The following is an 11,795-nucleotide window of genomic DNA, read 5'->3' on the forward strand; positions in this document are numbered from 1 at the left end:
TCCTTCATCTGACTGTGACATGATGTTTCCACGTGGTAAACTCTCTACACTGTGCCAGTATAGATGGAGGAAATCTAACTAGTCAGTAAAAACACAACAGACAGCTCGTAATCCACACCGTAAGACTGGTTCATCTTCTTTCACCAAATGAAATCAGGTTTGAGTGAGGCTGTAAATCCAATCCAGGCTCACCAGTATCTGCTAAACCTCTCTGCCTGTAACCTGAGAGAAAGCTGTTCTTTTTCTTGACAGAAATCTCCCTCACAGCACTGATCCACTGTTCACATGTTGGGGGCTTTCCAGCAAACCCAGTTTCTTCTGATTGTTTTCTTACTGGCAGCTAAAAGGATTACCTAGTATAAATCTACCCTTTACTTCCAAGTAATCAAAAGTAAAACTACCCAAACACACCAGGGAGACGGGGAATTGCATGTTTAAATTCACTGTATTATTAAGTGTTAGAGGTTTCCTGTATTGTTGAATTTCCAGGCAGGACAGGATTATGTGTAAATGAGTCTCTACTTGCTCTCCACACAACCTACAACTCTGTGAACCGCTTCCTTTTTGAAGCATTTGAATTTTAGGATGCATAAATAAATGTCAGGTTTTTCCAACAGAAGTTTCCCCAAATTTGTGAACTTGTTGAACTCTGTATCTGCTCATCCACTGATCTACAGGTTTGACCATTTTCTTTAAATATATTCTGCTGAATCTTCTCATCACACAATCAACATTATGCTCCAGTGTTGATATTAAGTTACTTGATGAGCAGCCATAAAGCTGTCAAGCAGTGTCTTACCTGGGCCTGTAAGTGGCTGCTTCGTGAGATCTTCAGATGTGGGGGTCTCTGCTCTCTGCCAGCACACCTGTCACACAGCGCTGGGTCACGACGCTGCACAGAGCTGGAGACACGGCTTCACCCGGGAGGAACGTGAAGTCTTACCGAAGGCAGTCAGAGCTGTGACTTCAGAAGTCAGGGTGAAGGAAAAGAAAGGATTATGAGCTGATAGTGAGGGCAGCATGCTGGTAGAGTGGCTAGCATCGCAACCTCACAGCACTGGGGCTCTGGGTTCAATTAGCCCACCTGGCAATGCTGCAGCTCTGTGCAGTAATGTAATGTATAACCCAGCGGACTGGTACCTGTTGGCTCTGTGCAGTAATGTATACCCCAGCAGACTGGTACCTGTTGGCTCTGTGCAGTAATGTACTGTATAACCCAGCGGACTGGTACCTGTTGGCTCTGTGCAGTAATGTATACCCCAGCAGACTGGTACCTGTTGGCTCTGTGCAGTAATGTATACCCCAGCAGACTGGTACCTGTTGGCTCTGTGCAGTAATGTACTGTATACCCCAGCAGACTGGTACCTGTTGGCTCTGTGCAGTAATGTATACCCCAGCAGACTGGTACCTGTTGGCTCTGTGCAGTAATGTATACCCCAGCAGACTGGTACCTGTTGGCTCTGTGCAGTAATGTATACCCCAGCAGACTGGTACCTGTTGGCTCTGTGCAGTAATGTATACCCCAGCGGACTGGTACCTGTTGGCTCTGTGCAGTAATGTATACCCAAGCGTACTGGTACCTGTTGGCTCTGTGCAGTAATGTATACCCCAGCGTACTGGTACCTGTTGGCTCTGTGCAGTAATGTATACCCCAGTGGACTGGGACCTGCTGGCTCTGTGCAGTAATGTATACCCAAGCGTACTGGTACCTGTTGGCTCTGTGCAGTAATGTATACCCAAGCGTACTGGTACCTGTTGGCTCTGTGCAGTAATGTATACCCCAGTGGACTGGGACCTGCTGGCTCTGTGCAGTAATGTATACCCAGGAGGGACAACAGTACGAAGGGAAACATATTGTTCTCAATGCCTGTACATTACTCCCTCAACTCTTCTGACACAAACTACAGCACAGAAATCACAGCTGGACTCTCACTCCTCCCCAGACTATTCTGAGACTAACTACAGCACAGAATTCACAAATTGACACACCTCCTTCACTCTTCCCCAAACTGTTCTAAAACAAAATACAGCACACAGAAAAAATCACAACTGGACTTTCAATCCCTGAGACTATCCTAACACATCATAGACAAACTACAGCTCAGGAATCACAGCTGAACTCTCACCTCTCTCAACCTCTCCATACTCTACTGAGAAAAACTACAGCACGTTTACTATTTATTAATGACCCGACACTAAAACTGCAATCAAACAGCAAGAAGAAATAATTAAACTCACCAGAGATCCACAGTTGAAATCGTTCATTTTTTAGAACTGCGGTTCTTATTTTAGAGACTTTTGCCTTGTTTTCCAGAGCGTTTTCCAAACGTGTCCTGTTTTTCTCCCCTGAGCGTGTCCCGATCAACACTCTCCTGCTCCCTCTGCTGGACAGTCGTGGTCTCTGCACCCAGGAGCTCTGCCCTGGTTCAGCTTTAACCTTACAAACGGGGAGATACTTTTCTATCGGTCCTGTAACTGTTTCAGTTAAAGCAACTGCTCTTTCTCACAAAAAGAATTTGAGTATTTAATTCTATCAATGGAAAAATATTTAAATGTTTTGCAGAGCCTTCACAGCAGAGGGTCAGTTTGACATTTTTATATTATTCATCTCCGTTTTCTATAGTAAAGACTCGTATAATATTAACACCGAAATTCCACAGAAAACTTCCAATATCCTGCATTTTCAAAACATACTCCATACTCCGCGAGTGTCGCTGGTTAACTGCAGCAGTGTAGTCGTGCGCGAACTGGCAGAAAACCGCTTCTCGGCACGGATTTCACTTATCCGCTAACCAGACGGGAATTGTGCCTCGTACAGACTATAATGGAATAATGTAACCCTCTCGAGTGTTGTGGTGGCTCTTAAAAGAGCCTTTGTGTTCAAGGGAAAAGATGCTGCAGCAGGCGGTCCGTGTCTAAGCGCGCTCCCCGCGGATGCGGCGGGCCAGCTGGATGTCTTTGGGCATGATGGTCACCCTCTTGGCGTGGATGGCGCACAGGTTGGTGTCCTCGAAGAGCCCCACCAGGTAAGCCTCGCTGGCCTCCTGCAGAGCCATGACGGCGGAGCTCTGGAAGCGCAGGTCGGTCTTGAAGTCCTGGGCGATCTCTCTCACCAGGCGCTGGAAGGGCAGCTTGCGGATCAGCAGCTCGGTGGACTTCTGGTAGCGGCGGATCTCCCGCAGAGCCACGGTGCCGGGCCTGTAGCGGTGGGGCTTCTTCACGCCGCCGGTGGCGGGGGCGCTCTTGCGGGCAGCCTTGGTGGCCAGCTGCTTCCTGGGCGCCTTGCCGCCGGTGGACTTGCGAGCGGTCTGCTTGGTTCTCGCCATCTTCCTCGCTGCTCTTCACAATCAGCACTGTACTGAGAGCAGCAGCCCGCACTCGGGTTTATATGCGCAGGCAGCCCCGTCCTGATTGGCTGAAGGGCCCCGGGAGCCTCTCGCTGATTGGATACTTTGAGAAGGAGCGCGCAGTTCATACACCCTCTCCGATCTTCTTTGTTTTATCAAATCAAAGTATAAAGGCGTTTTTATACCTAGAAATCAATAACCTGTCAAGGACCTTGATTTCTTTTAACTATAATAATCCAGGAATTTAATATTCTTCCATTAAGTCATGAAATAGAATAATTGACTATAACGAAGTTAAATCGAATACAAGTTATAGTATATATATATATGTAAGGGCATCCTGTGACTCGGGGGAGGAGTGTTGTGCTGAGGGACCCCGATTTCTGTTTAACTTGACAGCTCGGGGTTAGAAGCTCGTTATACAATAATATAAATATGATAGAATAATGTGAATGAAAAGAACAATCTTCTAACCCCGATTACAAGTACAATAAGGAACCCGGTTTGCTCTGCTCGTTTATAATTAAAGGGGGAAATCTACTTGAACGAACTGAACAAAACATGATTGTATGAACTGTATTGCGAGCGCAACAGAAATCGCTCGTCCACACAGCGGCTGTGATTCTGAGCCACAGCCATCACTGCTAAAAACTCAGGGAAAGAAAAACACGTGCTCAGACCTATTTGCGAATATTGCAATTATATTATGAAAACAACAGAAATCGCTCTTTTTCAAGTGGCTGTGGGTGGCTCTTAAAAGAGCCTTTGGGTTCGGGTCAGTCGGAGGTCTCTGCCGGGCTGTTTACTTGCTCTTGGCCGGCTTCTCGGTCTTCTTGGGCAGCAGCACCGCCTGGATGTTGGGCAGCACGCCGCCCTGCGCGATGGTCACGCCGCCCAGCAGCTTGTTCAGCTCCTCGTCGTTGCGGACGGCCAGCTGCAGGTGCCGGGGGATGATGCGGGTCTTCTTGTTGTCCCGGGCGGCGTTGCCAGCCAGCTCCAGGATCTCGGCGGTCAGGTACTCCAGCACCGCGGCCAGATACACCGGGGCTCCGGCGCCGACCCGCTCGGCATAGTTTCCTTTGCGCAGCAGCCGGTGGACACGGCCCACAGGGAACTGCAGTCCGGCCCTGGAAGAGCGAGTCTTGGCCTTGGCTCTGGCCTTACCGCCGGTCTTTCCTCTGCCGCTCATCTTGCACTGTCAAGCTCGTCTGAAGAAAACTGCTAACAATGATCACAACTTGTCTGCAGCCCCGGTTTTGAGGAGTCGCGGCTGAACGTGATTGGATGGACGGGAACAAGCTCTCCACCCAATCAGAGATCAGTGCTGCCAAGCGGCGCTCTCGGTCTCCACCAATCAACAGGCAGGAGGGAAATTCGGACTCTGAACACAGAGCGCGGCTCTGCTGCCGAGTGAGGACAAATTAGTTTTTCAATTTCAAGCTTATCATCATTATTCTCATACACAGGTAAATGGAATAGCGAAATGCTATTTGGCTAGCTCTCGGACGGTAAGTGGTAAAAAAAACAATACAGTTGCATAAGAAAAGAAAGAGACAACAGGCGATTAGCAAAACTACAACAGATAATGTGCAAAAACACATTGCTTAATCGGTAATTTTCATGCTTTAAAAAATGTATATTTTAGTGAATTTCACCACCGTCTGACTCTCAGTAACCACGCTACCTTGAGTGGAATTAAGCTCAACTCCCATAAGAATCTGGAACACCCGCCTGCGAGGGCTCGATATTGAAAAGTCACCATTGTCGCTATTAGAGTGACACATCTGTCACGTTACGCCTTTTCACATGTCCGCTATAGCTGCGAGACTAGCAGTCACGAATTGCAAGTCACACACTAATGAAAACCCCCGTGCAATGTAACAATGTAACATTTCGCCTCAACTAAATTCATTAAATGAAAAGGAGATGCAAGGAGTCACAGCGCTGTACAATGGAGATCAGGACGTTTATTTAACGTTATTCTACACCTCCTCTGCGCACCCACCCTCTACAATAGTATTTAGAATATTTACATTTGTACATTTTACCCAGCATCGCATTTCAGTATTATTATTAAAAACTACAACTCAATCCCCCCCATTGTGTAAAATAATTATGTCTCCCCCCCTATCGAGCGAACCGGCGCTTTCAAGCGGTGAAAAGGGAAAGTCTGCGCTCTCTCTCGGAAGGGCTGGTGGCTCTTAGAAGAGCCTTTGGGTTTGTAGGAAATTAACTCGAGGGTCGATCGCTCACTTCTTCTTGGGAGCCGCTTTCTTAGCTTTGGCCGTCTTGGGTTTCGCCACCTTGGGCTTCGCTGCCTTGGCTTTCTTCGGGCTCTTTGCCTTCTTAGGCGCCGCTGGCTTCTTGGCCTTCTTGGGGCTCTTGGTCGCCTTCTTGGCCGCTGCGGGCTTCGCGGCTTTCTTGGGCGACTTCTTGGCGGCCGCTGGCTTCTTGGTCGCCGCCTTCTTGGGCGACTTCTTGGCGGCCGCTGGCTTCTTAGCCGCTGCGGGTTTCTTGGCTGCCGGCTTCTTGGCTTTGGCGGCGGCGGCGGCTCTCTTCACGGGCTTGGGCTTGGTCTCCGCCTGCTTCTTGTTGAGCTTGAAGGAGCCCGAGGCGCCGGTGCCCTTGGTCTGCACCAGGGTGCCCTTGGTCACCAGGCTCTTGATGGCCAGCTTGACGCGGGAGTTGTTCTTCTCCACGTCGTAGCCGCCGGCCGCCAGGGACTTCTTCAGGGCGGCCAGGGACACGCCGCTCCGCTCCTTGGAGGCGGACACGGCCTGCAGGATGAGCTCTCCCACGCTGGGGCCCGCTTTCTTGGGCTTGGCGGCGCTCTTCTTCTTGGGCGCCTTGGCCGGCGCGGCGGCGGGGGCCGGAGCGACTTCTTCTGCCATCGCTGCGTCTCTGTCTGCTGTCGGACTGTCTGCGGCTCCGCGCGCAGGCGGAACTTCAAGGCCGCATGAGAACCGTGGAGACTCAACCGCTGCTGCTGCTGCAGCTCCGCTCCGCACAGCCCGCTCGCACTTGTGTTTTCTCCCCGCACAAAACTCCTCAATAATCGTTACCCATAAAAAGAACCGCCGACAAAAGACATCGGGTACAGAGAAAACCCCCCGATCTTCAAAAGTGCTTCAGCTTCAGCAGAGTCTGTGCGGTAGTTTCGACAGAAATGCCCCAAATCCGACAACAGAGCACTCGAAAGGCGGTGCTCATCCGGCACTTTGTCGTGTAGTGCAAACATATATTAATTTTTAACACCGCTAAAAATAAGAATCGTGTGCAAGAAATACTGTCAAGTCTGGTGGTGAGCTATCACGATAAAAAGGACGTCTGCAATATTAAAATAAATGATTTATTCGGCTCTTTGGGCAGCGTCAGTAACACACTCCAGGAAGCGATGCTTCTAAGAAAGGACTAGACCAGTTTCGTAAAAGTACCACTTATTTATTTCTTGATAAATGTCCAAATCCCCTATTAGAATATAGTGGAATTGCTGGAATGCATGTATTTAAGGTCTTATAAGGCTGTTGAGATTTTTAAAAGAGGCCAAATGGAAAATCAGCACACACTGGAGAACCGAATGAAATTGTCCTGACATGAAAAAAACAGCCCAGGCAGAGAAGTGGAGCCTGAAATGGTCCTCAGGCTTTTTGTTGTCATTCGGACAATGAAAACGGCCGGTAAATTAAACTACAAAGGCTGCAACCAAGGCGTGGTACAGCTTCATAATCCGCAAGGCACTTGATCACAACAAGGGACGTCGTATTGACATTTTTTAGAATGTCTGAAAAGCAATAGCTGATGATAAAAGCTGAGGGTTGTTCTCAAGACTCCTTTAGAAGGGGAGAGAGTATGAGCTGTGTATGACTTAACTCAAGGTGCATTTGAATCGAGCAAAGGAAACATTTCCTTACCCAAAGAGTTGCAGGAGAATGGAGCAAACACTCGGGAACAGCCACAGGCTGTTCTGGGAATGGGTCCAATTCATAAAAACAAGTTCTATCCTTGATCATGTGTGAAACAAATAATAAAGCTCATGGAAATCTAGTTTCAATGCTTTGAGACTGAAATGCCGTATAACTGATTCCCAACAGTCGCCTATTAGAAGCATCGAAGGCAGAGACCTCCATGTAAAAAAGTCATTTATGTGTATAATCAGACTGAATTAGGTATACTGATAACATACTTTAAAAGAGGACTAAACGGCCAGAAAAAGACATATACGTCTACACAAAGTCGAATTCAAGCAAGGTGTGAATGTGATTGCACACTTGGGGGCCATAAAAGCCTCGAAAACAGGGGTTTGAAGCAATAAGAACGAAATCATGATTGCTCTTTTACGGACTCTGTGGGTGGCTCTTAAAAGAGCCTTTGGGTTCGCTGATCCGGGACGGGCGGGCCGGGTTTACTTGGAGCTGGTGTACTTGGTGACGGCCTTGGTGCCCTCGGACACGGCGTGCTTGGCCAGCTCTCCGGGCAGCAGCAGGCGCACGGCGGTCTGGATCTCCCGGGAGGTGATGGTGGAGCGCTTGTTGTAGTGCGCCAGGCGGGAGGCCTCGCCGGCGATGCGCTCGAAGATGTCGCTGACGAACGAGTTCATGATGCCCATGGCCTTCGACGAGATGCCGGTGTCCGGGTGCACCTGCTTCAGCACCTTGTACACGTAGATGGCGTAGCTCTCCTTCCTGGTCTTTCTGCGCTTCTTGCCGCCCTTCCCGGCCGTCTTGGTCACGGCTTTCTTAGAGCCCTTCTTGGGAGCGGATTTCGCTGGTTCAGGCATCTTAACTGCACTCTGCGCACACAGTCATGGGAGCTTAGGGCTTCTACACCCCCCTATTTATAGCGGCCGCATGCAAATCAGTTCGCTCAGCTCAGAAGGCGGCTCATTGGTCAGCGAGAGAGCTGCTCTCCTATTGGCTGCGCTCTGCGCCAATGAAATTCAAACGTCTGAGCGCCTGAGCCGCTCGCTCTGTCACCGGGCGCCTCTCTCTCCCCTCCGCCCGAGCACTCAGGAACAAAGGGCCGTGTGACCCGTTTACGCATTACGTGCAGATTTTTTGAAATCCCGCTCCCATTCCGCTTATGTCCCCTACCCTAGAAAACAAATGTGATCGGCGTAAAATGTGCGATTTGTGCAAACCTAGAGTCAAAAGGACTCTTGGTGATATTCTAGGCACCCTTAAAATCACTCTTGAGCAACCAAACAGCTTTGTATAGCAACACTTTTGAGCTTTGGCACTGCTTTCAAATTAGTCTGAGCTCACGAAACCTTCACACTAACCCCTTCTACAGAATGAATGTAATGAGAAGGGCTCTTGGCGAATTTAGTGGAATTTCTCCCGCACAGAGCTGAGCAGCCCGCTTCCTTTCTTAAAACCCATAAAGCGTGCGTGAAAAACAAGCCGTTTAGTAGCTGAACCCCAGTCGGTTCCCATGACCTTACTGCAATTTTCTACCATTTTAAACACGTCTAATGAGCGCTCTAAAGATGAAAATGTCTTAAATGAAAGAAACGCAAAGCATGCAGCAATGCGACTAATGGGGTTGAAAACTATAGGCAGAAAAACGCGTTTCATCACGTTAAGTTCTTCCATTAGCAACCAGATTCATATACAGCTCGCTCTGTACTGCGCATTAAGGTAGGATAATCAACCCGCCCTATGATTACAATTCGAGCCGGACTTTCAAAGTATAACTTCATTCCACAGGCCAGCACAAATATTTCAGCTCTTTTCTGAAAAGGTGGGTGGCTCTTAAAAGAGCCTTTGGGTTGATACGTCGGGGTCCGGTCCGGCAGTGAAGCTCCGCTCCTGTTTAGCCGCCGAAGCCGTACAGGGTGCGGCCCTGGCGCTTCAGCGCGTACACCACGTCCATGGCGGTGACGGTCTTCCTCTTGGCGTGCTCGGTGTAGGTGACGGCGTCGCGGATGACGTTCTCCAGGAACACCTTCAGCACCCCGCGGGTCTCCTCGTAGATCAGCCCGGAGATCCGCTTCACTCCCCCACGGCGAGCCAGGCGGCGGATGGCGGGCTTGGTGATTCCCTGGATGTTGTCGCGGAGAACCTTGCGGTGACGCTTAGCGCCTCCTTTCCCGAGTCCCTTTCCGCCTTTGCCTCTTCCAGACATCTTCGAGTTATCAGTTAGTGACACGACACACACTGCTGGGCTGCAGCCGCGGCGCTTCTCTTTTCAAGCCTGAGAGCGGACCTGCTTGAGACAGGAGGCGCGCTGACACACGAGCCCGCCTCCTCTCCGACCGCAGCAGCAGCCCAGACTGCACAGGAACCTCTTCCCTGCCGGAGAGCTCTCCACCACAGCAGCACCGGAGAGGACAGACCTCGAGTATTCAATGTTTATGTCACCACCTGTGTTTATGTTGATGCGACCCGCGGTGCTGTGATATTCTCGTGTAGATTTAGACCAATCTAATTCCCTGCACAACACAAAAACAGAATTCGGAAAGGAAAATGTAGTGTACTAGTGTGCTCTCCACCACAGCAACTTTAAACAGGCACTTTTAAACTTTAAACACTTCGAAATTGTCATGATTACTTCCCTAACCAACGGCATTGTAGGATTGTGCAAATTCTCCCCACGTGGTTTGAATGCTTGAACCTGGACTCGAGAAAAGCCCAGTCTTATCGAGCGCTAGCAATACAGGATAGTCGGTGCTGCAGCACGTTTTTGACTTGCAGTTTTTCTTACAGGGTAAAACTTTAGAGCAAAGGAAACCTAAACCCATACCATACCGACAGCATTAAGAAATGTCAATACCGAACCCACGTATCTAGGAAGAACGATATCGAATTCAGAATCCATTGCACATGTGAGGTGCTCTTTTCTGAACCAAAACGCCCCATACGGAACAGAAAATACAACATACTACGGTGTATGGATTATGAACTGTACTCAGACTTTAATCACTGTAGGAATAAATCCGTCATTCATGTTTAATCACCTTCTAAACCGAGGTGCCTGAATGCCGGAAACCGAAGGATCTAAGAAATTAGGGGGGTCAATTTTATACGTGTTTAACTATAACACATTGCAAAACAGTACAGGACATCAGCAGTGAAATATTTGAGCTTTTTTTATTTTTGTGGTGGCTCTTAAAAGAGCCTTTGTGTTCAAGGGGAAAGATCCTGCAGCAGGCGGTCCGTGTCTAAGCGCGCTCCCCGCCAAACCCCGAATTCGGAAAAGAAAATAAAGAGTAGCGGAAGGGCTTTTAATGGCAATCGCTCGTGTCATTAAAAAAAAATCTCATGCATTTGAACACTTTCAAATGTGGATATGAATGCTGAAAAACGAATTTAGAGCAAAAGGGGAGACGTGTGTCGCTGGTGTACTGCAGCAGTGCAGTCGTGCAGAGGGGCTTTTACACGAGTTGGTAGAAAACCGCTTCTCGGTAGGGCTTTCACTTCTCAGCTAACCAAACGAGAGTTGTGCCTCGTACAGACTATAATGGAATAATGTGACCCTCTCGAGTGTTGTGGTGGCTCTTAAAAGAGCCTTTGTGTTCAAGGGAAAAGATGCTGCAGCAGGCGGTCCGTGTCTAAGCCCGCTCCCCGCGGATGCGGCGGGCCAGCTGGATGTCTTTGGGCATGATGGTCACCCTCTTGGCGTGGATGGCGCACAGGTTGGTGTCCTCGAAGAGCCCCACCAGGTAAGCCTCGCTGGCCTCCTGCAGAGCCATGACGGCGGAGCTCTGGAAGCGCAGGTCGGTCTTGAAGTCCTGGGCGATCTCTCTCACCAGGCGCTGGAAAGGCAGCTTGCGGATCAGCAGCTCGGTGGACTTCTGGTAGCGGCGGATCTCCCGCAGAGCCACGGTGCCGGGCCTGTAGCGGTGGGGCTTCTTCACGCCGCCGGTGGCGGGGGCGCTCTTGCGGGCAGCCTTGGTGGCCAGCTGCTTCCTGGGCGCCTTGCCGCCGGTGGACTTGCGAGCGGTCTGCTTGGTTCTCGCCATCTTCCTCGCTGCTCTTCACAATCGGCACTGTAGTGAGAGCAGCAGCCCGCACTCGGGTTTATATGCGCAGGCAGCCCCGTCCTGATTGGAGGGGGCTGTAACTCGCTGATTGGACAGTTTGAAAACCAGCGCCGTGTCCATTCATTTCTCGCGCCTCATATCACTTTCAATAAAAAAAAGTAAAAAAGACTCCCGAACTGCAACTTCCCGACATTTTATACACGTTTTATACATTTTATACAACGCATTTCTACTAAACCATCTGTTTTCACACTCAGTGTCCTCGGCCAGCTCTCCCAGTTGCAGCAGCCTTCCACAGGTGTAATTATATCCAGGCCCGAACTCGTCCATTTAAGTGCATTAAAATACAATGCATACGTTAGCCCTAAAACATATCTAAAAATATCTGGATGTCGAAGTATTATGCAAATTATATGAGAAGACGCTTTTTAAATGAGGTTCAGCTTTGGGTTTTTAAAGTTGTTGCA

The 11,795-nt window shown here is 49.4% G+C and overlaps 6 protein-coding genes across 6 annotated transcripts; all 6 read right to left on the reverse strand.

Annotated features, from left to right (window-relative positions):
* Window positions 1–2,850: 2,850 nt before the first annotated feature.
* On the reverse strand, window positions 2,851–3,379 carry LOC138224712 (histone H3). Its single transcript, XM_069182736.1, has one exon. It carries the CDS (start codon window positions 3,324–3,326, stop codon window positions 2,916–2,918), a length of 411 nt encoding a protein of 136 aa, XP_069038837.1. The 5' UTR covers window positions 3,327–3,379; the 3' UTR covers window positions 2,851–2,915.
* A 721-nt stretch (window positions 3,380–4,100) lies between these two features.
* Window positions 4,101–4,561, reverse strand: LOC138224718 (histone H2A-like). The gene has a single exon (XM_069182749.1). It carries the CDS (start codon window positions 4,534–4,536, stop codon window positions 4,150–4,152), a length of 387 nt encoding a protein of 128 aa, XP_069038850.1. The 5' UTR covers window positions 4,537–4,561; the 3' UTR covers window positions 4,101–4,149.
* Window positions 4,562–5,412: 851 nt separating this feature from the next.
* On the reverse strand, window positions 5,413–6,355 carry LOC138224711 (histone H1-like). Its single transcript, XM_069182733.1, has one exon. It carries the CDS (start codon window positions 6,236–6,238, stop codon window positions 5,597–5,599), a length of 642 nt encoding a protein of 213 aa, XP_069038834.1. The 5' UTR covers window positions 6,239–6,355; the 3' UTR covers window positions 5,413–5,596.
* Window positions 6,356–7,686: 1,331 nt separating this feature from the next.
* LOC138224623 (histone H2B 1/2) lies at window positions 7,687–8,124 on the reverse strand. The gene has a single exon (XM_069182569.1). It carries the CDS (start codon window positions 8,122–8,124, stop codon window positions 7,750–7,752), a length of 375 nt encoding a protein of 124 aa, XP_069038670.1. The 3' UTR covers window positions 7,687–7,749.
* A 966-nt stretch (window positions 8,125–9,090) lies between these two features.
* LOC138224701 (histone H4) lies at window positions 9,091–9,603 on the reverse strand. Its single transcript, XM_069182698.1, has one exon. It carries the CDS (start codon window positions 9,468–9,470, stop codon window positions 9,159–9,161), a length of 312 nt encoding a protein of 103 aa, XP_069038799.1. The 5' UTR covers window positions 9,471–9,603; the 3' UTR covers window positions 9,091–9,158.
* A 901-nt stretch (window positions 9,604–10,504) lies between these two features.
* LOC138224689 (histone H3) lies at window positions 10,505–11,320 on the reverse strand. The gene has a single exon (XM_069182684.1). It carries the CDS (start codon window positions 11,305–11,307, stop codon window positions 10,897–10,899), a length of 411 nt encoding a protein of 136 aa, XP_069038785.1. The 5' UTR covers window positions 11,308–11,320; the 3' UTR covers window positions 10,505–10,896.
* Window positions 11,321–11,795: the final 475 nt, after the last annotated feature.

This window comes from Lepisosteus oculatus, chromosome 23 (genome assembly GCF_040954835.1).
Source record: "Lepisosteus oculatus isolate fLepOcu1 chromosome 23, fLepOcu1.hap2, whole genome shotgun sequence".
Taxonomy (NCBI): Eukaryota; Metazoa; Chordata; class Actinopteri; order Semionotiformes; family Lepisosteidae; genus Lepisosteus; species Lepisosteus oculatus.